Source organism: Stomoxys calcitrans, chromosome 3 (genome assembly GCF_963082655.1).
Source record: "Stomoxys calcitrans chromosome 3, idStoCalc2.1, whole genome shotgun sequence".
Taxonomy (NCBI): domain Eukaryota; kingdom Metazoa; phylum Arthropoda; class Insecta; order Diptera; family Muscidae; genus Stomoxys; species Stomoxys calcitrans.
This window is the reverse complement of record NC_081554.1, coordinates 195,815,646-195,841,461: the sequence shown is the minus strand read 5'-3', so window position 1 is coordinate 195,841,461 and position 25,816 is coordinate 195,815,646. Positions and strand designations below refer to the sequence as shown.

Sequence of the window (25,816 nt, the reverse complement as noted above, 5' to 3'; positions counted from 1 at the left end):
TAAGATTAAGTTTCAAGATATTGCAAACAGAATATTGAAATTTTCATATCTCTAATTTATGGTATGGGCAATTATAATACCTTTACAAAAAAATCATCCCAAAACCCTTCTATGTCGTTATTTATTCCACACCGAATGAATTGTTCTTTACTGTGGTATTATTTAGTAGACAGCTATTCATATAAAGACTTATGTTAAGTTCAACTAAACAACTCTTTTCCTAAGGCAAATAAAAACCATTTGCTTAACACAACTCATTGCCTAATGTCGCATAGACTTTGAAATAACAAAAAATCCTCAGTTCTTGTCAACGAAAAGACCTTGTTTTTCTGATTGTGTTTCAAGTTCATTAGCACGGTCAAGTGGTATTAATTGTGATACCTTTGTACTACTGTAATCCCCAACGAATGGCACTAAGGTGGCGTATACGTAACATGGAAACATTTATATGCACACATACAATACGTATACCACACGTGGGCCCAATTCACCGTATAATGAATGAATGAGCACAACCAGCAAGTTGTTCATCTTTTTGTTGTTGTTGATGTTATTGTTATTATTATTATTAAAGCCCAACACACCATACGTTTTTATTTATAAATAATAACATTATATTGATATAAATGGATTTGCTAAAAACGCCACAATGCGAGTATGTACGAATGTTCGTGTACATGGCATACAAATATATTTTACTATATAAAGGGAGTACAAAAATATATTTGCCCACATATAAAATCCTATATAATATCAAAAACAAAAGGAAAAAACCCATAATTATTTACAAGTGCCCTGTTTGGCATGTGAGTGAGTGTAAGAATAAATATGGTTAGCCCATTGAGTTAAATTCCAGAAGGCATTTTAAAGGTTGAATGTAATTCATTTTTTTTTTTCTGTTGCATTGTTTTTAATTAAAAATAACATCACTTTATTATCGAACTTACAGAAAATGTTACATGCTAAGAGAAAAGGAAAAAAATGTACATACTGCCTACACCCAGTGCAGAAGCACTTCGAACACTCGTGCATACTAGAAAAACAACAACACAGATGGAAACAAAAGGTATTTGAATATATTGTACTAAGAGAACAGAAAAAATTAAAAAAAAAATCTGGACATAGCTATATAAAACAAGTTAAAGCGTTCTAAGTTCCGCCGGGCCGAACCTTATATACCCTCCACCGTGGATCGCATTTGTCAAAATCTTTGGCCAATATCTTTTTATAAGCAAACAAAAGGTAATAAATAAGAAATGCTATGCTATTTTAGCTGTATCAAGTTATGAACCGATTGGGGCCATACTTGATTTGGCTGTGGAATTCATTGTGCAAAATTTCAGCCAAATCGAATAAGAATTACTCCCTTTAGTGACCCAAGAAATCAATATCCTTCATCGGTTTATATGGGAGCTTCATCAGGTTATGAACTGTTTTGAACCATACTTGGCGCAGTTGTTAGAAGTTAAAACAAAACAGTTCATGCAAAATTTCAGCCAAATCGGATAGTTATTGCGCCCTCTAGCGGCTCAAGAAGTCAATATCCGAAATCGGTTTATATGGGAGGTATATCATGTTTTGAACCGATTTGGACATACTTAGCACAGTTGTTGATGGTGAAACCAAAACACTTCATGTAAAAATTTTAAAAATTGCGCCCTCTAGCGGCTCAAAAAGGTTTATATAGTAGCTATATCAAGTTATGAACCGATTTGGACCATACTTGGCACAGTTGCTGGAAGTCAGAACAAAACACAGAACAAAACAAATCGGATAAGAATCGGATAAGCCCTCTAGAGGCTTTAGAGGCTCAAGAAGTCAAGATCCGAGATCGGCTTATATGGGATCTATATCAAGTTATGAACCGATTTGAACCCAAATTGGATAAGAATTGGTCCCTCTAGAGGCTCAAGAAGTCAAAATTCGATATCAGTTTATATGGCAGCTATACCACAACATGGACCGATTTGATATCAGATTATACACAGATATAAGCCGTACTTGGCACAGTTGGGAGTCATGTGCAAAATTTTAGCCAAATCGGATGAAATTTGTGGCTTCCATGGGCTATACCAGGTTATAAACCGAATTGGACCGTACTAAACACCGTTGTTGAGAGTCAAAATAGAACACTATGTGCAGACTTTCAGCTTAATCCGATGCAGACTTTCAGATAAATCGGAATTGGACTGTACTTGGCTCCGTTGTTATAAGTCATAACAGAATACTATGTGCAATATTTCAACCAAATGGGACAAAAATTATGGCTTCCATGGGCTTAAGAAGTCATATCGGGAGAGCTAGATCCAACTCACAACCGATATGGCCCATTTGCAATTCCCAACGACCTACATCAATATAAAGTATCTGGGCAAATTTTCAAGCGGTTAGCTCCACGCGTTTAACCGCTATTGTGATTTCGACAGACAGACGGACGGACATGGCTAGTTTAAATCAGAATTTCGAGAATATATAAGGGTCCTAGATCAATATTTCGAGGTGTTACAAATGGAATGACTAGATGAGTATACCCTCATCCTATGGTAGTGGGTATAAAAAATTTAATTTGTTTAAATTTTTTAATGAGGAAAGATCTTTGGAATTTTTATTTGATCAGCTTATAACAAGACTTAATATAAATTGATTTGTCATAACTAGAGTCCAGATTTCAAAAAAAAAAATATATTTTTGATTGGTCATTTAGCATATATAATGACTAGGAAACTTCGATTCTTGCGTAGGTACCACCGCGTTCCTCAAATAATACTCGTTAAAGGGGAAATTTCAATTTCCCATAATTTTTAACCAGAGTCCGATTGACTCTAGTCATAACTCCTAGAGAATTTTAATCAAATTTCACACTCACCAAACTTAAAAGTCATGGCAGTTGAAGTCTCCAACATAGGATGGGAATATACTAATGTCATCATTCTGTTAACACCTCGAAATATTCGTGTAAGACCTCATAAAGTATGTAAATTCTTGATCGCCATGACATTTTATATTCGTCTGTCTGTCGAAAGCACGCTAACTTTCAAAGGAGTAAAGGTAAGCGCTTGAAATTTTACACAAACACTTCTTATTAGTGTAAGTCGGTCCAGGTCTTCATATAGCTGTCATAAAAGGAAATCTCGGGTCTTGATTTCTTAAGCCTCTAGAGGGCGCAATTCTTGCACGTAGTGTTTTGGTATGGCTTCCAACAACTGTGCTGAGTATGGTTCAAATCTGTTCATAACCTGATAAAGCTGTCATATAAACCGATCTCCCAATTTGACATTCTGAGCCTCTGGGGGGCGCAATTAACACTCGCTTGAAATTTTGCACAAATACTTCTTATTAGTGTAGATCTGCTAGCAAATGAATTTGTCCATAGCTCCATATAAACCGATCTGCCGATTATACTTTTTGATCATCTATGAAGCGCAATCCTTATCAGATTTCGATGAAATTTTGCATAATGTCGTTTCCTTTAGCATTTAACAGATATGCCAAGTATGGTTGGAATCGGCCCAAAACCTGATATAGCTGCCATATAAACCGAACACCGATCTCCCAATTGTAATTATTGTGCCTCTAGAGTGCGCAATTCTTATCCGATTTGACTGAAATCTTGCAAAATTAGTTTTCCTATGACCACCCATATACGTGCCATGTATGGCCGGAAACGGTTTATAACCTGGTATAGCTCCCATATAAACTGATCTTCCTATTGATTTTCTTAAGCATCTAGAGGCCGCAGTTCTTCTTTGTTTTGGCTAAAAATTTGCACTATGACTTTTCTTAGGTCCTTTAAGATATGTGCCATATATGGTCTGGGCTTTCATATAAACGGATTTCCCAAATTTATTTTACTTTTTTTAACTTTCCTCTTTTTATACCCACCACCATAGGATGGAATATTGATCTAGGACCCCATAAAGTATATATATTATTGATCGTCTTGACATCCTGAGTCGAACTAGCCATGTCCGTCCGTCCGTTAGTCTGTCGAAATTTTGCACAGATACTTAATACTGATGTAGGTCGTTGAGGATTGCAAATGGGCCTTATCGGTTTAGATTTGGATATAGCTCCCATATAAACCGATCGCCCGATTTAATTTCTTGAGCCATTGTAAGCCGCAAATTTTATCCCATTCGGCTTCTGTTATGACTTCCAACAACTGTGTCAAGTACGGCCTCAATCGGTCAAGAATCTGATATAGCTCCCATATAAACCGATCTCCCGATTGGATTTCTTAAGCCCCTGGAAGCCGCAATTTTTGTCTGATTTGGCTGAAATTTTGCACATAGTGTTTTGTTATGACTCCCAACAACTGTGTTAAGTACGGTCCAAATCGGCCAAGAACATGATATGGCCCCTATATAAACAGATCGCCATAACAAGCCACGATTTTGATTCGATTTGGCTGAAATTTTATATTAGGACTATCAACAACTATGCCAAGTGCAGTCCAAATCGGTCTATAACCAGGTATAGCTCCCATATTTTAGCAGAATCCATGGTGGTGGGATTCCAAGATTCGGCCCGGCCGAACTTAGCACGCTTTTACTTGTTTATATTCAACACCGATGGGGTATATTCTTTTGTCATTCGGTTTGCACCACATGCGAATATCCATTTCCGACCCTATTAAGTATATATATTCTTGATCGTCGTAAAAATTTAAGACGATGTAGCCATGTCCGTCCGTCTGTCCATCTATCCGTCTGTCTGTCCGTCCGTCTGTTGAAATCACGCAACAGTCTTTAGAAATAGAGATATTGAGCCGATCTAGCCATGTCCGTCCGTCTGTCCGTTCGTCTGTCCGTCCGTCCGTCTGTCTGTCAGTCTGCCGTATGTTCGTCTGTTGAAATAACGCAACAGTCTTTAGAAATAGAGATATTGAGCCAAACATATGCACAAATATTTTGTCCATTGGCAGGTTAAGTTCGAAGATGGGCTATATAGGACTTTATCTTGTTATAGCCCCCATATAGGCCGATCTCTCGATTTAAGGTCTTGGGCCCATAAAAAACGAATTTATTGTCGGATTTCCCCGAAATTTGGAACAAAGAGTTATGTTAGGGCCTTCGACATCCTTCTTTAATTTGACTGAAATTGGTTCAGATTTGGATATAGCTGCCATATAGACCGATCTAAAGATTTAAAGTCTTGGCCCCTTAAAAGGCACATTTATTGTCTGATTTCACTGACACAGTGACTTATGTTAGGCTTTTCGACATCCGTGTCGTATATGGTTCAGGTCGGTCTATATTTTGATATAGCTACCAAAAAGACCAATATTTTGTTCTACAAAATTGATCAATGACTTGTACTTATTAGACCAATCCATCTCCGTGCCGAATTTGGTCCAAATTGGACTATATTTCGATGTAGCTTCTATGGGGTCATAAATTATGCATTTCTCACCAAATTATGACTAAAGGTGGTTTACATATATACCCGAGGTGGGGTATTCGGGCCGGGCGAACATATCACCTGTTTACTTGTTCTCCAACGTATTGACAAAAAAAAAGTTTACTATACTTTTGCATATATTTGCCCACTGACGTTGATATTTACATATCAGGTTTTTAGTTCTTCTGGTTTTTTTCTCTTGTTTCATTTTATTTTTTCCCACTATTTTTCTCATATAGTTGTTTATTTGTATTTGTTTGGTTTGAAAATGCTACCGTTCGCCCATACCCCAATGGATGACTTTGCCACTCGAAACCCGCTATAATAAATGGCGGGGAAGCAAAATATACAACACACTCACACACACACACACCTAGTCATTGAAATGTAAATTCTCATTAAGAAAATTTATTGGAAGTTAATTATTTGCTGCCATAAAATGAAAACGAATAAATCGAACTAATCAATAGTCATTATTTGCAAATCAACTACATTATTTTTAGAAAGTTCAACGAAATATAAACAAAACGAACAAATTCTTCGAAACGGAAAAAACAAGTTTCCTTTATTGTTCGAAGGGTCATAGAACTTTTTGGGTGTTTTTTTTTATATTATCAATAAAAACCTATGAATATAAAATTGGTGAAAACGTTTTTATAGCAAATATAAAATAAGCATAAAGCCTAGCCCGAATGCTTTATTCTATCGATAACTGAAATGTAACATGAGGGGGACCATGGTCTTTCAAATGTCCGGCTTTGGTGCTAAGTGCTTCGAAGGCACAGAAATATATCCTACTGAAAATCACAACAGCGTTGGGCAAATGAATATACCAGCTACCCATTTATCACAAAATTTCAAGAAGATCGGTTCATAAATGAGGTTGCAATGACTCTCGAAGTAAAAATCGGGCGATATATATGTGCATGTACATTAGAGTGTCCCAAACAAACAAAACGTGTTTCTTTTTTAACTCACACTCGTAACCTACATTTATTTCCCATTGATCCAAATAAGCGAAATGCGAAATATAATGACGATCGGTTAACGATAACATGTGCCGCAAAAGCGTCCATAATTGAAAAAAGCGTATTTTTGGCATCTATCGGAGGATGTTGCAAATGCAAATTTGCCCATGAACATTCCATTAAGGAATCCAGGGGCAAACTTCTCACATATCAATGAGTGCAGTCCGATTCAAGTTTAAGCTCAATGATAAGGGACCTCCTTTTTATAGCCGAGTCCGGATGGCGTACCGCAGTGTGACACCTCTTTTGAGAAGAAGTTTTTGATATGGCATAGTACCTCACAATTGTCGCCAGCATTAGGAGGGACTAACCACCGCTGAAAATTTTATGATGGTCTCGCCAGGATTTGAACTCAGGCGTTTAGCGATATGCTAACCTCTGCGCCACGGAGGATGTTATGTTTTAGAAATTTATTTGGGCACAAAGTATACATGGCAATTATTGTTAATTTAACAAAGTTACACCTAGAACCATTTTGGTAGAGGCATAAGATGTAGCATTAAATTCAGTACATCAGATGGTGTCGTCCTCAGTGTGGCTGTGATGCACAAACAAGCCATCCTTTGGAAACGGTTAAGTATCGAGCAATAGGTGGACTTTGAAGAGCCGTCCACCAGACCAGCACACCGTTTAGCATTATAGGCCTGACAACTGCAGTATATACCCAATTCATGACACGCGGTCTATACCCCCAAATTTTGCCAATGCCTACCTACAGGTGTAAAGGGCAAGAGTTGCCTTTCCTGTCTTTACCAAAATGTTGGATTTGAAATTGAATTTCCTGTCCAGCAAAACACCCAGGAATTTTGCGCTTTCTGTAAATGGAACATTCTCTCCTCCCAAGGAGATAGATTCCACTGTAGGCAACTTGTATCTCCTGCAGAACTATTTCCGTCTTGCACGGATTTATACCTAGACCACTATCGGTTGCCCACTTTGCTGCAAGTAGAGCTTCCTGAAGTATATCTCTTAGAGTGCTAGGAAATTTTCCCCTAACCGCAATTGCCACGGCATCAGCATACACGACAACTTTTACACCTTCTCCTGCCAGAGACAATAATATATTGTTAATGGCTATATTCCAAAGTTGAGGAGACAGTAGGCCTCATTGAGTCGTTTCTCTGGTGACCCATCTTTTTAGATCTATAGATCCCAAGTCTACCGTAATGCAACTTTTAGTTAGTATGTTATTATTAAACTTTCTTACGGTAGAGCTGATGCCTAGAAACTCCTTCATGATTGACGTCGGTTTAACATTATTTAAAGCACCCTCAATGTTAAGAAATGCTACCATTGTATATTTCTTGACAGCGAGAGAACCCTCTATGTAGCCGACTTGGTTGTGAAGGGCGTTTCAGTGTATTTGCCTTTACTATATGCATGCTGCTGCAGCGACAGACAATCTACAGAGATCTTTGTTCTAAGATATATTTCTATGAACCTCTCAAGAGTCTTCAGCATAAAGGATGATAAACTAATGGGACGAAAATTTTTCGCCTTCGTGTGGTAGGGTTTTCCTGCTTTCGGAATGAAAATGACCTTCGTGTCCCTCCATCCCACAGGTATATATGACATTCTGATACAAGCAGAGTATATCTCCCTAAGCCAGGGAACCAGTCTATCAGACACAGCGTGTAATTCAACAGGTGATACATCATCAGGGCCTGGCAACTTAAAGGAGTCGAAACTTCTTATCACCCAAAGGATTTTCGTCTCAGACACAGTTTCTCTAAAAGACTTCGAAGAATGCATTCCAGGTGACAAACTCTTCTGGCGCCACATTGTCAGTTGGAAAATTTCCCGGCAAATGTGTATCAACGAGTAGTTCTAGTGTTTCCTCACTAGACTTCTGAGTATACCCAACCGTAATAGGTCTCAAGAACAGAATCTTCCTTAGCCTAGAGGCCTCACATGTATCCTCCACGGAGCTGCAGAATTCTACCCTGCATTTGCCTTTCTAAGCTCGCCCTTATATTTTCTTAGCTCAGCCTTATAGATGTCCCAATCGTGTAGTGTTCTTGTGGCTTTTGCTCTGTTGAAGAGTTGTCTGCAGTCCTTTCTTGGACTAACCAGCTCTGGGGTTCACAATGGCGGTCGCTGTTTGCCCCTTGGCTTTGCACTAGGACATGCTGACACAAACGTGCCATACAGGGCCTTCGTGATCCGCTTGACTACTTTGTATATATCCTCCGTAATTTCCACTTCCATTCCTGGTCTAGAAGTGCCACATATAAGGACGTAGTAACACAATTTTCCACCGATTTTCTCGATACTTGATTGAGATTGTTCTCTACTACCCATCTGAAAGCCTCTGATAAATTTCACCAAAATCGGTTCAGATTTGGATATAGCTCCCATATGAAGATACCAACCGGCGGACGGACTTTGTCATAAAAAACCGCAAGCTCGATTTTTATCCTGGACCAATGGTTTCTTTGACAAATTTTCTTACAAATCTTCCTAGATAACGATATTAACAGCCCTTTGTCGCTTAAAAAATTAACCCGCTCTTATCAAGATGCCCTCATCCGCAAATTTTACCCAAAAGTATTCCATGTTTGCCCCTGTTCCTTAGTGGAATGTTCATGGGCAACATTTGCAATTTTTTTATTCAATTAAGAAACAGTCAAAATACTCATATTATTGAGTTCTGTCCGTTTTAAGTTTAGTAGTGATAAAGATCTGAAATTTCTTTCCGAACTTCACGGCAGAATTCGTTCCAAGACATTTATATATTGAATATAATTCTAAATTAAAATTCCATGCCTTAAAACAAGCATTGCCAATCGCAGCGGTATATACGCCAATATATCGTTTAAATAATCGAAATTTCAACCTTGGAATCCAAACTGAATTTCACGTTTAATTTAAAGTTGACTTAAGAGATAAAAATTCAATTTCGAAAAACTGCAAAAGTCAGTACTGCCAACTAGACCACGGGTAAAACAAGTAAAAAGGTGTTAAGTTCGGCCGGGCCAAACTTTGGATACCCACCACCTCGGCTGTATATGTAAACCACCTTTCGTCATAATCCGGTGAAAAATGCATAATTAATGCCCCCATAGCAGCTTTATCGAAATATGGTCCGATTTGGACCAAATTCGGCACGGACATTCACTCATTGTCTAATAAGTACTAGTCAATGTTAAATTTTGTAGAACAAAATATTGGTCGTTTTGTAGCCATATTCAAGCGATCTGAACTATATACAACACGGATGTCGAAAAGCCTAACATAAATCAATGTGCCAAATTTAAGTGAAATCGGATTATAGATGTTTCTTTATGGGGCCAAGACATAAAATCGAGATATCGGTCTATATGGCATCTATATCCAAATCTGAACCGATCTGGGCCAAATTGCAGAAAGTTGTCGAAGAGCCTAACGCAACTCACAGTCTCAAATTTTGGCTAAATCGGACAATAAATGCGCCTTTTATGGGCCCAAAACTTTATATCGAGAGATCGCTCTATATGGCAGCTACATCCAAATCTGGACCGATCTGAGCTATATTGCAGAAAGATATCGAGGGGCCTAACTTTACTCACTGTCCCAAATTTCGGCGAAATCGGACAATAAATGCGCCTTTTATTGGCTCACAACCTTAAATCGCAAGATCGGTCTTTCTGGCAGCTATATCCAAATCTGGACCGATCTGAGCCAAATTAAAGAAGGATATCGGAGGACCTAACACAACTCACTGTCCCAAATTTCAGCAAAATCGGATAATAAATGTGGCTTTTATGGGCCTATGGCCCTAAATCGGCGGATCGGTCTATATGGGGGCTATATCAAGATATAGTCCGATATAGCCCATCCCCGAACTTAACCTGCCTATGGACAAAAAAAGAATCTGTGCAAAGTTTCAGGCCAATATATCAATTTTTAAAAATTGTAGCATGATTTCAACAGACAGACGCACGGACGGACAGACGGAGACATGGCTAGATCGTCTTAGATTTTTACGCTGATCAAGAATATATACTTTATAGGGTCGGAAATGGATATTGCGATGTGTTGCGACGGAATCTCAAAATGAATATACCCCATCCTTCGGTGGTGGGTTATAAAAAAAAATGGCTTGAAAATGTAATTCCCAAATAATCTGTTAGCCATTTTCTAACTTCATTATTGATTAATCATATTAATTTCCTATTAAAAGTAGATTTTTCCTTATCCTTACCCTGACGTGTCAAATTTCATCCATTTCACCCTGCAAGATACAGAGGTCAACCTCATTCCCTTTCGCCTAGTGCTTTTGTCTGTGAAAAATTCAAATTTTCAACAAGACTACCAACTAACTTCCTATGACTTTTGCCAAACTTTTTCAGTTTCAAAATTTCTTTTGTCAATCTTTATATCAATATCAAAAAAAAAAACATAATACAAACATATACATGTATATACAAAACTTGTCAAACTTTAGAATTTATTAGAGGGGAAATTATTCACAGATATTCACAAGTTCTAGGTTTATATATTGACAAAAAAAAGGGACACAACAATATTCCTTGGGATAGTCTTCAATGCAAAAAACATAACTCACAGAAAAAAAAACACTTAAACTAGTCACACAAAACTAAAAAGCAATCATTTTGTTTATTCTCATCATTTAGATGAGAATATGTGTTTATAAACATATATGTATGTATGTATGTATGTAGCTACATGTGTGTTAGTATATTAGTATTAATTTCATGTTTATACAAAATGTTCGCAAGTAGGTCTATGTATAGAAATTTTGTCTTATATTTGTTTTTTTTTTTTTTTGGTGTGTAGTACATGTGCTTATTTATTTAGTTTTGTCGCATTAATGCCCTGCGGGTGGCAGGAGTGTTTTGGAAAGGGAGCGGGTGTTAAGGAAATCCTGTTTGTGTTTGTTATTGTAATTAACTGTTATACGAAATGCCATTGTTTTGTTAGCAATTTTTGTTTGGTTTTTCTTTTCTTGGAGGGTGTGTGTTTGCTTTTGTTTTATGTGTCTTTTTTTTGGTGAATATTTGTTTGCGACATTTTTGTTTTTTTTGTTGTTTTTCTTTAGGGTGGAAATGCTATCTAAGCCCTATCATATTAACTTACCACAATGCGCCTTACGCGTGTCATTCTCTGATATGTGGCTGTGGAATCCAATTCTAAGGCCCTCTGAGCCTTTGGCGTTATGCGATACAGCAATAACTGCTGCTGAGAGTAGCAGTGTCAACCGGAAACGGAAGTTGGTGTGTTTTGTATAATGCCTGGCTTGGCTTGGCTTTACTTTGATCAAAACCCTGCAGTGGAATTCAATTAACAACACAATTCACTGCTAGGCAATGGTCCCACACAGGTGTTCTGCTGTTGTATTCCAGCCAAATAACAATTAGCCTTAGTTTAGACCAACAAAATTCTATGGTTTATTTGCTCGAGTTGATTAAAATCACAAAAAGGAAAGGAAATCGTGTACACATACAAAGTATTTACTTTAACATATGTGCGTTAGTTAAAACCTCAAAGGTTTTCCTGCTTTGTTTTACCGTTTTTATTTTTTTGGTTTGTTTTGCAACCTCCTAGGGACATGGGCCAACTTCAGGGAGAGTGCAGAAGCTCAAAGGATTTCTGGTATTTGTATTTTTTCGTTTTGTTTCTTTTTTTTTTTTTTGAGGGGGGTTTATTCATAAAAAAGCGTTTTCATTGTGTCCCATTAACAAAGGCATGTGCTCTCACACACCAAGCTTCCAAGCAGTGCGATAAATATACACAAATGCTGCAAATGGTGTGTCCCGTAAGCCTTTAACCAACACTGCGGGCCTTGCTGAAATGATAACACTCATACACACAATTTCAGTTAGATGGCACAGAGTTCTGTTTATTTTTTATTTTTCTTTTTCAAAATATTTATGGGGTTCTTTCTTTCCTTCTTTTTATCTTTGTGAACTTTGTTTTAGCCAAAGGTTTCTTAGATCTCTGGGGAAGCACTTTGATTCACTTGCTATGATTTTTTTTTTTCTTTCACTGTGACATTGATGTGGGAACTTGCAATAGCGTGGTTTTCCTAGAGGAATACTCTTTTCATGCTCTTCTTCTTTTATTTTATTTAAATTTCTTTTTTTTAGCTTTTTATGGATAGCGTTTTGTTTGTTTAATTTATTACTATTTTTTCAATTCCTGCTGCTATTTTATTCTCTTTATCGACCGTTTAACCGCACGTCTCAGATGAAACTGAAAAATTTGCGAGATTTGTTGAAGATAAAATACCCCCTGGAAAAATTGTTTCTACACATTACGTATCTCTGCCATGCTCTCATTAATCAACAATGCATGTGAGCGTAACAGCAAAGCCTATACACCAAGAGAGAGCAAGCGAGAGCATCTCCCTTTTGCTGTGCTTATTTTGGTGGAAAATCATACAATAACAAAACTCCATGTTAGACACTCAGCGTGTGGTGTTTTAGCTTACAAGTGCACCAGTGTGTTTGTGTGTGCCAAAGAGTAAAAGAGAATATTAGCAAAGTTTATTGTTTATAAAGGAGAGAAAGGCAAACTTACGGAGTTGCCATGTTGACTATTGGCGAAAAGAGTAAAATTTTATTTTTTTGTAGCATTTAAAAAACTAAAGTGGAAGCAGAAGAATTTAACAATTTAGAGATAATTATTGAAACCACACATTAAAAACTCAGAAATAAGAAATATATATATATAATTTATAATTATAAATTTACTTATTGTATTTATAGTTTGAAAGGAATTATAGACTATAATTTTTTTTATACTCACAACCATAGGTTGGGGGTATACTAATTTAGCCATTCCGTTTGAAACACCTCGAAATATTGATCTAGGTACCCATAAAGTATATATATTATTGATCGTGTCGACATTCTGAGTCGAAATTAGTACGTCCGTCCGTCTGTCGAAATCACAATAGCGGTCGAAAGCGAAGTGCTAGCCACTTGATATTTTGCCGAGATACTTATATTGATGTAGGTCGTTGGGGATTGCAAATTGTCCATATTGGTTTAGATTTGGATACAGCTCACATATAAACCGATCTCCCGATTTGACTTCTTGAGGCCCTACAAGCCGCAATTTTTTGTCCAATTTGGCTGAAATTTTGTACATAGTGTTCTGTTATGACTTCCAACAACTTTGTTGCGCTTTGTTTGTCTGTTCCGTATAGACTCAAGTATGGCTGAACCTATTTTCATTACATTTTCACATTCGATATACCTGGAGCTGACCCTCCCACCTTCATACATTTTCAAAAGCTCCAGATCTCGGAGATGGATGCAGCGATTTTGTATCCCACCTTATGGTACCCCAAAAATATGGAATTAGTAAAAAAGTTAGGGGTCAAATAACCTGGGGGGACGCCCCATCCCAAAACCCGCCAGAACGCACATATTTATCGATTGGGACAATATGGGTATCAAATGAAATGAATTTATGAGTAGAGTACGAACTTGGCAAAAAAATGCCACCCTAAGTGTCGGGGGGGTCCCCACCGCTAAAAACAACAACCAACAGGACAATTTTACCGCTTTGGGTAATATGGATTTCAAATGAAAGGCGTTTAAAAGTAGAGTACAAATTTCACATAAAAATGTATTCCTTGGTGTCTGAGGGTTTTCGTAAGTAGAATTCGAACTGGATCCAAGTAATTAGGGCGTAGGCCCAAGAGTAGTGCCCAAAAAAAAGTGGACCGATCGGGACAATATAGGACCCCAATGAAAAGCATTCGAGAGTAGCGTGAGAATATGATATTACAAATTGGATCCAAGTATGTAGGGAAACGTCCCAAGCCCAAAACCACCCAAAACCAAAAGTAGACCTAGTCTCCAATGAAAGGTATTCGAGAGTAGAGTATGCATATGATTATCGAATATTAAAATTTGGGTGAAATTACTAAGGGGGCCGCCCCAAGCCAAAATGTTTCCAAATGTGCATATTAGACCATTGTGATAATATGCGACTCAAATAAAAGGTTTTCGAATGTGGTATTAAAATTCATTATCTGGTACCATCGTATGGTGGTGATGACATCGTATACCAAAGAAATCTCTTCAATAGCAAACGTAGACCGATCATGAATAAAGATACTCAGAGCTCGTCGTAACAAAGATTAATTTTATTGGAATAGGTTTTACACACAGCTCAAGACGCCGCCAAGATGGTCAAGGAAGCCTTGAGGAGCTTCAAACCATTTAAGTCACCCGGACCTGATGGAATATTTCCGGCGTTACTACAGAAAAAGGCATACTATCTGGCTTGCATATACTCCAAAAGCTTAGAGGAAGGCCAAGGTGGTATTTATACCCAAGGCCGGCAAGACAAGTTATGCTACACCAAAGACTTATAAGTCTGTATAAGCCTTATGTCCTTTCTACTCAAAACCTTGGAACGTATTGTGGATACCATGATAAAGAGTAGGACACCCAGCAAAGTGTTCAAATACAAACAGCATGCCTATGTCAAGGGAAGGTCGGTGGAGACTGCCATGACTCGTACATGGCAGTCTCCACCGACCTGTTCATAAAATAGAAGAATCCTTCGATGACTAAATATACACACTGGCGGTATGCATTGACATCGAGAGGCCTTTAAACAATGTGCGGACCGACATCCAATCCTTAGACCAATACCGGTTGGACCGATCCTAATAGACTGTATAAATCATATGCTAAGGAACAGGCGTATATATTGGGTGTCCTTTGACATAAATATAAGGGAGAAAGTGGCACAAAGCACGCCACAGGGGGACATTTTATCGCCACTCCCATTGGTGACCACTGTAAATGAAGATGTTATATTGGGTTGCCCAAAAAGTAATTGCGGATTTTTTAAAAGAAAGTAAGTGCATTTTTAATAAAACTTAGAATGAACTTTAATCAAATATACTTTTTTACACTTTTTTTCTAAAGCAAGCTAAAAGTAACAGCAGATAACTGACAGAAAAAAGAATGCAATTACCGAGTCACAAGCTGTGAAAAAATTTGTCAACGCCGACTATATGAAAAATCCGATTTCAATTTTTGTCCGATTTGGCTGAAATTTTGCATGCGGTGTTCTGTTACGACTTTCAACAACTATGATAAGTAAAGTCCATATCGGTTTATAACCAGATATAGCTTCCATATAAACCGATCTCCCGATTTGACTTCTTGAGTCTTTACAAGTCCCAATTTTTGTCCGATTTGGATGAAATTTTGCATGCGGTGTTCTGTTACGACTTTCAACAATTGTGCAAAGTACGGTCCAAATGAGTCTATAACGTGATATAGCTCCCATATAAACCCGTCTCTCGATCATCGTTGTTCGGTTCCTAGAAGCTTTAAATTTTGCTGGTTTGAGAGAAGTTTTGTATGTAGAATAAAATTATGCCCCTCAACTAAATTAAGTTTGTAAAAATGTTTAGCAGAATCGATGGTGGTGGTTTCCCAATATTAAGTCCGGCCGATTTAAATATAGCTCCCACTTTGTACTGATAGGCTAGGTGTAGGGTATTATACAGTCATCACCGGCCGACTTTTGCCTTTCCTTACTGGTTTTATATACATTATTTTAATTTATTTGGTTTCGTTTTGTTTTACATTTTTTGTTTTTTGAACTTATTTTATATATTATTTTTTGTCCCCAACTGTATCTGCAGAATTAAATTGCCCTTATTTTCCAGAGAGATTTCTCTCCCGTATCTTATGCTCTCATTTAATCTCGACTTATAGGGATAAAAAAATATCCTTACCATCATCACCTGAGGCAAGTTGACCCAATACACAAACAAGAAGATTAACAGGAAAAATATTTTAGAGCAAATACACAATACACGCTCTCCAAAACTGAAAGTGTGTGTGTGACATTCCAACACTAGCATGCATACATACATACAACATGTGTACATATATCATTGGTATGTTAGTTCAACATCGCCTCCTTTAGGGGAATAAAGAAATCAAAGCAAAAAGCTGCAGAAATAACTTTTAGTCACGCATTCTTGTTGAACTTGTTGAAGCACTGCAAGAACAACACTGTAAACGAAACAAACAAACACAAAATACACCTCCCCTTGAGAAGCCAGCACCAAGAGAACTACAACAACTTTCACCCACCTCTTACTTAAGCCACCCCTTTATAACAGCACGAGTATAAAAACACTGACGACATAAACAACAACAACAGCTTATCACTGTGTAAACTATGATTGTGTTCACGAAGTCGGTCGCTTGTAAGTCCTTCACTGTATGTCTGGCTGTTTGTTTGTTTGTTTGGCATTCTTTGTCAAATGTGATATGGCGGTATTTTCATATGCACGTGGATATTGTGTGTGACACAGGACAAGAGTGTGAGAGGAGGACAGCGTTCACTATCTGTGACATAAACAGGCAAACCATGAAAATACAACAGACCATCAAGTCATAGGTATACTACGTGCCATGTGCTTTTGTGTCAGTGAGCAGCTGGGAATATTGAGAGCATAATGCTGCTCATAAACATCTCGTATTAGAGTCGAGTATGACTACAACGAGCTTTGGTCGTTTAGCATCCTAATGTGAGTATGAGTTATCTGTCACTCTCTTTCATTTATTCTTTGGGGTTTTTGTCATTCTTTGCGATAGTCCAAAAGGGCAACGTGTTGATTTTTCGCATTCCCTCTTTATGCTCTGAGTACCCCTAAGTATGTGTGTGTGAGTGTTGAAGTAGCTGCTGTGTTTTGTTTAAAGAAATGTAATGGACTTAATTTCACTTTGATTAGATGACATTTGAGGGGGCTTTCTCCTCTGTTAAACGAGAACCTAAGGCAAATAACGGAATAATTTATAATAAATTTGTGTTTGTTTTTACATTCAGCAAACTGTAGTTCAGCACTTTGTGTATCATGTTGACATTTGAGGAAAGCCAACACTTGAGTTTTTAATCCGTTGATGAATAAATATTTCGGGTTTGTCTTCATTTTCCATTTTCATTTTAAATCTTGCATTTATGTATATATAAATATGTGTTGGTAAAAGATTTATTTCAAGTAGGTTTATTGGGGTGTAATGTTCATAAAAAAAACTTAAGGGATTTTTTGCAGATTTTTGGAAATTTAGAGATTTTTAATGGGTTTTAACTCACCCAATTTCGTAAACAGTGTTCATGTCATCCGAGCAAAGCTAACATAATAGTCTTTGCATCATTCTAATGATAACATTAATTAATGCTTCATTTTAGTATACTTTGACTTCCCTTTTATTCTGCTTCACCCCAATATTCTCACACAACCTATTGCCCAACATGAGGTTGAAAGTAGAATGGTGGAAGGTAGGAAATCGAATGAGTTCGTAGAGCTAAGCAAATACACAGAAGGGCTCTTGTCCGTATTTATTCGTTTGTTTGGTTTGCCCTGGTGTTTGTCTCTTTGTCTATCGTTCTTTTGCCATTAGCCATGGATAAGTTGCACAAATATATATTTGATTTCTGCTGTAATCCTGCCATGTTATCCTTTTGTCAGGTTTTAGCATATTCTGTTATTTGTTTAAGACACATAATGCCACATGTTGAGAAATGGCAACATCAGCATCAAAATCGCCATAACCATAGCCATTACTTAACGTTTGTGCGAGACCAGCATTCAGAGCAAACCTGAAAGACACACAAAATCTTAAGTCAAAACATACACAAGAGGATTTTTTATGATTTCAAAATACATTTCGGAGATTTACACTCAAAACAAAGAGACAAAGCAATGACCGACCGGGCCAAACCAGACCATCACCGAGGCGGGATGGCAAGGATTCCTTTTGAAATAGACACACGTGTCGGCTGTTGCGCACAGATAAACCTGGCCACAAAAACTCAAAGTGGCCAAAAAATACAAATAGACCAAACACAAAAACTGGTCATAAGCGACTGTATTACAACCTACCATAGACATAGACATAGACAGACGGACGGGCGGACAGACCGAAAGATGGACGGACAGACAGAGGGAAGGACAGACAGACGGATGGACGGACGGACAGACGGACGGACAGACAGACAGACAGACAGACGGACGGACAGACGGAGCGACAGACAGGCGGACGGAAATGGCTAGATCGAGTTAAAACGTCGAATCGAGTCCACCATAGATCGCATTTTTCGAGTTCTTTTCCCGATGTCTCTTTTTAGGCAAACAAAGGGTAAAAGAAAAAAATTGCCATAACCGAATCAAACCAAAACTTGATATAGCTGCAATATATCAAGTTATGGTCAGATTCGGATCATAATTGAACTGAATTGCGCCCTTTGAAAGCTTAAGAAGTCAAGATCCCAGATCCGTATTTGGAATAGTTGTTAGAAGTCATAACAAAACACGTCATGCGAAATTTCAGCCAAATCGGATGAGATTTGCGCCCTCTAGTGGCTCAAGAAATCAAGATTAAAGATCGGTTTATATGGCAGCCATATCAGGTTATGGACCGATTTAAGCCACACTTAGCACAGTTGTTGGAAGTCATAACTTAACACATCGTGCAAAATTTCAGCCAAATCGGATAAGAATTGCGCCCTATAGAGGCTGAAGAAGCCAAGATCCAAGATCGGTTTATAAATGGGTTATATTTACAATCCCAACCGACCTACACTAATAAGAGGTATTTGTGCAAAATTTCAAGCGGCTAGCTTTACTCCTTCGTGCTTTCGATAGACAGACGGAGTGGCGGACTGACGGACACACGGACGGACATGGTTCGATCGACTTAAAATGTCATGACGATCAAGAATATATATACTTTATGGGGCCTTAGACGAAGAGTTACAAACACAATGACAAAATTAGTATACCCCAACTTATTTGAACAAATTCTCTTTATAGGCAGAAACTAAAAAAGGACAATGCAAGGTCATAACAGTAAATCCCCATTGGATATTTATATGCTATAATAAGAATCGCTTCCTCTCAAGCCTCAAGAATTATATTCGGGATATCGGTTTATATGCGAGCTATTACTAAAAGTGGACCGAATTGGCCCATTTACAATCCCAACCGACCTACGTTAATAAGAAGTACTTAGGCAAAATTTCAAGCGCTTGGCTTCACTCCTTCGAAAGTTAACGTGCTTTTGATATACGGACATCTAGATCGACTTAAAATTTCATAACGATCAGGAATATATATGTATACCTAAGGGGTCTTAGATGAATATTTTGAGGTGTTACAAACGGAATGACGAAATAATCATTCCTCCATTCTATGATGGGTATAATAAAATGTGTTTTGTATTTTGGAGGTTGTCAGTTTCTGCTTTCAAATAAACTAATATTGCATTTGACTAATGTTCTTTTTAAGTTACAAACATATCTGCAATGTTATATGCCCGCAAGCAGAGTAGTGGTCGATGCGTAACATCTAAATATACATTCCTTACCCACACTTTTACTCATACAAGCATCACAATTGAATTGAGTGTGTAGCTAGGTATCGATACGTACTTAGCCAGCACAAAGTGAACCACATCATTTTCAACTTGATTTACTGGAAAATTTAAAATTATTTTTGATAGTCGTTTTTGTATCTACCACCTCTCCTGACATCAGGACTTTGGCCCACCAAAGTAGCATTTATCGCCCGATTTCCTTGAGATTGCTCTTCAAGGTCCGTACCGAATATGCTTTAGATCGGACTATTTTCGGGTATATCCTCCCGGTTGAAGGTCTTTCTCCCATAACTAAACTACAATATTTATAACCAGATTCTGATGAAATGCTGCCAAATTTCTTCAAAATCTGTTAATAAATCCTCCCCTACACATCCTGCCCTACACATCCTCCGCAAACTAATTTCTCAACAAAAACGACTTAAATAACATTTCAAAACCAAAAAAGGAAAGGAAATCTTAAATACAAAATTTAATAGCTTTATGATACTAATATGAAATTTCAATATGGTGTTGAGAAAATAAAACTAAACTTTTTATGCCGGATGATATCTTCTTATATAGCGGGACTTAATGTTTGGCGGGCCGCACCTTCACCAAAACACTCCCCAAAGAGGACAAGTTTACCGACTATAGCAATATGGAAGGACTTTGGAAGGAACCTTATATCAAAATTCGGGAAAAGTGTATATGGGGCCATCCCACCCCCATACCACCCCCAAATACGTACACGTATTTTGATCTAGGGTACGTCCCACATCCATTAAAACCCATAAATAGGACGAATTTGCTCACCATGACAATTAGAGGCTCAAATAGAGTGGAGCACTATAGTTTTAAGACCAAACCCCTCAAACCGGACATATTTGCTGACTTTTGCAATAAGAGGCTCAAATAAAAGGTTTTTAAGAATTTAATATCCAATTTTTGGGCCAAGTGTTTGGCCCCCTACCAATACCAATATGGGGTTCAAATAAATGATTTTTGAAAGTTAAGCGCGATGCTGATATTTTTTCAAGATGAAGTGTTTGGGGGATATTGCGGAATGGTAAAGGACAAGATAAAAGACAACAATAAGCCTTAGGATTGCAATAAAATGCAATGTTATTAAGGCTAATGGGTAAGTTACCATGGCTTTGGGATATACGATAAGACTTTAATTTCCTTAACAATATTTGTTAACTTTATGGCATATACCATTGACAATTTTATTTCTTACTTAAATTTTTCTTTGTCTAACTTTCACCACATTTCCCAGCCCTAAAACACTCTGCATTACCATGACCACATAGGAAAAATAATACGGATAGTTAGTATTCAAAAAACTTTTAGAAATATTTGTTAAAATTGTTATAAAGCATTTTTTTATTTGTGTACCATATTCTTGCTGAATTTCACTGATAGTGCGAAACAATGGAACATATGCGAACGGAGTCTTTGTTTGTCTGCCATAAATCTTTTTTCCTACTCTACGGCTGTTGTTGTATTTTCTCCCCATTATTCTCTAAAGAATGAAGTATTATCAAACAATGCCAATTTCGTGAAAGCAACAACAACCACAACCAAAACATTGGGAACAATATAAACTAAAAATTGATTAAAACTAAATTTAACAACAGCGAAAAAGGGCCACATGCGAATTTTAGTTTTAAGGCACTTGACACGCTTTGGTTTGCATAGTATGGTAAATATTTGCAATATATTATTTCGAAATACATATATCATGAATTTTCAATGGGTGAACGAATGGCGAATGCAATAAAGGGAGAATGAATAAAAAATGAGAATGTGAGAATAAAAACTGTAATTCTTACTTTACTTTATTTGGCTATGACAGAACATTTGTTCCATTTTCTTTATCTGCTCGTTTGTACAAGGCGTTTTGGGAGTTGAAACCATCCATTTCGTCTTATCTCCATTTACTACCAGACCCATTTTTACTGACTCTCTTTCGATTCTTTCAAAGGCTGCAGTTAGTACTTCCGGTGACCGACCTATAATGTCGATGTCGTCGGCATAGGCGAGCAGCATGTGTTCTCTTATGATTAGTGTCACACCTGCATCTCGTATTATCTTCTCCAACAGGATATTAAAGAGATCACACGATAGGCTGTCTCCTTGTCTGAAACCTTGTTTGGTACTAAATGGTTCGGAGAGATTCTTTCCTATTCTTACTGAGTAACACGTAACTGCAAGTGTCATCCTGCAGAGTCTTATTAATTTTGCAGGGATACCAAACTCAGACATGGTTTGACATATTTTTGAACGTAAAGGCATATTTTGACATATTTTCGAAAGTGGCTTTGTAGACAACAAAGAGATGGTAGGTGTTGATTTTTCCTTCTCGGGTCTTTTCCAGGATTTGGCGCAGTTTGAATATCTGGTCTATTGATAGGGCCCAATTATCACATTGACTTTTGATTTTAATCTTTCACACAGTATGCTCGAGAGTATCTTGTATACGAAGGGGAGGAGACTTATTCCTCCGTAGTTGGCACATTCCGTCTTGTCTCCTTCCTTGTGTACGGGATACAGTATGCTGAGGTTCCAATTATCGGGTATGCGTTCTTCAAGCCAGATAAGCTGATGCAAAAGCCTTATCAACGTGTCACCTCCGGTTTTAGATAGTTCAACGGGTAACCCGTCGGCTCCCGCTGCCTAGTTGTTCTTTAGTCGAGTCTCTGCTACTTGGACCTCATTCTGACAAGGAGGGAAAAATTCTATACCATCATCGTTGATTGGTTCTGCTGTATCCTCCTTGCGTACACTAGCAGTTAGTCAAAATGTTCTTTCCATATTCTCAGCATGCTATGTCAGTTACCAGATTTCCTTCGTTGTCCCTTCAGAAGGATGTACCTGCACCACAGCCATCGGTTTGATATTTGGTAGAATTTCCGGACTTTGTTCTGACTCTTGTACATCTCAATTTGCTCACACTCACGTCTTTCCATTACCTTTTTCTTTCTGCGGAATAGACGTTTCTCCTCTCTCCTTTTCTCCCGATACCTCTCCTTCATCAGGCGCGTTGCTACTGATTGCAGAGTTGCTCTACATGCCGCATTCTTGGCTTCAGTAGCATCTTGACAATCTTGGTCGTACAATGGGTTTCTTGGAGGAGTCTTCCGGTAACTAAGTATGGATTTCGCGGCATTTTCCATAGATTGGACAATAGTTTGCCACTGCGTCATTATATGATCGGAACAAGGAGTGCTTTCATCAAGCAGTTGGGTCAGTCGAGTGGAGATTGCCGCTGCCATCTGTTGTGTTTGCAGCTTTTCAATGTCCAACTTCCGTGCAGTGTCACATCGTTCTTTCCATGTTGAAACGGGTGCGAACCTTTGCTATAACAAGCTAATGATCCGAATCTATATTCGCTCCACTGATCGATCGTACATCTAACACGCTGGATGAAAGCCTTCCATCTATCATAACGTGATCAATTTTGTTCCTCATGTTTTGATCGGGTGACAGCCATGTGGCTTTTTGAATATTTTTATGTTGAAATCTGGTGCTACCATGTTTTTGCAGCGGCGAAATCTATCAGCCTCAACCCATTACTGGACGTTATCTCGTGGAGGCTTAAATTTCCGACTATTGGACCAAAAATGTCTTCCCGTCCTATCTTCGCATTAAAATCTCCCAGAACGATTTTAATATCATGGGCTGGGCAGCGGTCATATTCTCTCCCTAGGCGCTAGTAGAAAATATCCTTGGTCTGCTCGTCTTTGTCTTCCGTCGGGGCATGGGCACAAACAAGGCTGAAGTTGAAGAATTTAGCTTATATGCGAATTGTGGCTAGTCACAGCCTGTGTGGTGCTCATAGTTATCTCGTGTCGGCCGCAATTATTGTTAAGACTCTCAACATGCATGCCGACTATGGTTTAGACCGGATTATATCCTAATACAGCCTCCATATAGACAAATCTTCCGATTTCAGGTTAGGATCATTAAAGTCGCATTTATTGCCCGATTTCGCTGAAAGTTGGCGTTAAGACCCTCGACATCTGTGCCGAGTATGGTCCAGATCGGCTTACATTTGCATATAGCTGCCATGTTAACCGATCTCACGATTCAAAGGTTTATCCCCATAAAAGCTGCATTTATAACCCGGTTTTGCTATTTATTTATGTTAAGATTTTCAACATCCGCGCCGAGTACCATACTCGGCGCGGACTATATCCTAGACCGCACATAGACTGAAGTCCATCTCACTTCCTGTGAGGCGGTAATATCTGTCTTGTACTTCCCTAATATATCCGTCAGCGCGTATACTGCACCTTCTCCATAAAGAGTGCGGACATTCCAGGTGCAGATCCGCAAATCATGGTCCTTTTTTCATTTGCGTGGGTCGTCAACGTCTGGAGGGTCCGTATTTACTAATCCTTTGTTTTTCATAGTAGTTTTCCGGAAGCGGGTTACTGGCTCAGCGCCCCAACCGCATGGGTTTTGTGGGATTGCACATGTATCCCTCGTTGTGGAGAGCCGCTTGCTCCAAGATTCGACGATCGCTCCCAGCCGCCCCTAACCTGGGAACAGACGCTGATGTTGGCCTTGGTTATTTGAAGGCGCCAATTCGCCTTGTCATCTCGAGTTTCATTGGCACGCGGCCGCATTTGCAGTTACTCCGCATAAAAACAGATTTTTCCACCATCCGCAACCTGTGGACGCTAAGCTTCCCTAAGCTTTTTGGCAAGGTAATAAGCCATTGGAACAACAAAAATTAGCTTGTAAGAAAATTAAATAAAATTGATGCTAAAAGCTTTAAAACAATTCAAGTGAATTCGTCTTTCATACCAAATCTCATCGGTTCGCAAAATATTTTAATTAAAAAAATTTTATTAATTTTTTTTTTTTTTGTTGAATTCGTCAATGAGGCAGAGGTAAGCATGTCCGCCTATGATGCTTAACGCCTGGGTTCGAATCGTGGCGGGAACATCAGAAACAGTTTTCAGCGGTGGTTACCCCCTCCCAATACTGGCAACATTTGAAAGGAACTTTGTTATGTAAAAACTTCTCCCCAAACAAGTATCGAACTCCGGCACGCCGTTCGGGACTCGGCTATAAACAGGAAGACCCTTATGATTGAGCTAAAAACTTGAATCGGACAGGACTCATTGATATGTGAGAAGTTTGCCCCTGTTCCTTAGGGGAATAACCATGGGCAAATTTGCATTTGCATTTCTTCATTGAAAAAAATTTTAAAAATTTTAAAACTTTGACTACCTTATTAACAAAACTTCAACTAGATTTTAAATAGGTTTCTTTAGCAGTTCTATAAAGGAAATCTGTCAAATAAACCTGTTTTAAATCTCCTCAAGTTTTGTGAATAAGGCCATACTTACGGCCTTATTCACAAAAAGACCAAAAATTAAATATCCTATTTTCGTCAAATGATCATTCCACAAGACTCGAAACTGAAAAACACTCAATAAAATGTTTGAACCAATTTAGGCTTAAAAATGTTCTGAATAATCGCCATTTGGTCTATGCGTAGTTAATTCAAAATGTCAATTTTCAGCTCAGACAATTTGCTAAATAGGCCACATCACTTATCAAAACTACTCGGTTAAAAAGGCTGAAAATCAACTCTAATTTATTCTCCCAAAGGTCCTTTGAATTACCATTTGCATATACTTAACCACAGAAATTGTGATTAGCATAAAAAGAAGAGCAAAAATGTGAGATTGCTTTCACAAGGGTGTCAAGAATATTTAACGTCAGGATGGACGACATTTACCTGTCACTTGACATTAGCAATTTCTGTCGTTTTTTATTTTCCATTATCAACATTTCAAACCCAAAATGATGAAGAAAAGTGTTGGCATTTTGGGCACGTGTACGGTTAACTGCATGTATTGGGTGTGTATGTGTGTGCGTGTTTAGCCGCCTTAACCCTTGTCCATTTTGCAGCATGTCCCTAAAGAGGAAATACAAAAACAAGCAAGAAAAACAACCCAACTTTTATCTTCTCCCCACAAAACATGAGGAAAACACAAACATTTCAATGCCTGACATCGTTTT

At 38.1% G+C, this 25,816-nt stretch overlaps 1 protein-coding gene across 2 annotated transcripts in view; it reads right to left on the bottom strand.

The window, feature by feature from the left end:
• LOC106083296 (inactive dipeptidyl peptidase 10) overlaps positions 1-12,613 on the bottom strand; it is a 161,484-nt gene extending 148,871 nt beyond the window's left edge. For both annotated transcript variants that reach the window (XM_013246262.2, XM_013246334.2), the window contains exon 1: positions 11,508-12,613. Coding sequence is in view for 1 of the 2 variants with exons in the window: in XM_013246334.2 (XP_013101788.2) it covers positions 11,508-11,531 (24 nt within the window). In the remaining variant the exon portion in view is untranslated. The remainder of the gene's footprint in view (positions 1-11,507) is intronic.
• Positions 12,614-25,816: the final 13,203 nt, after the last annotated feature.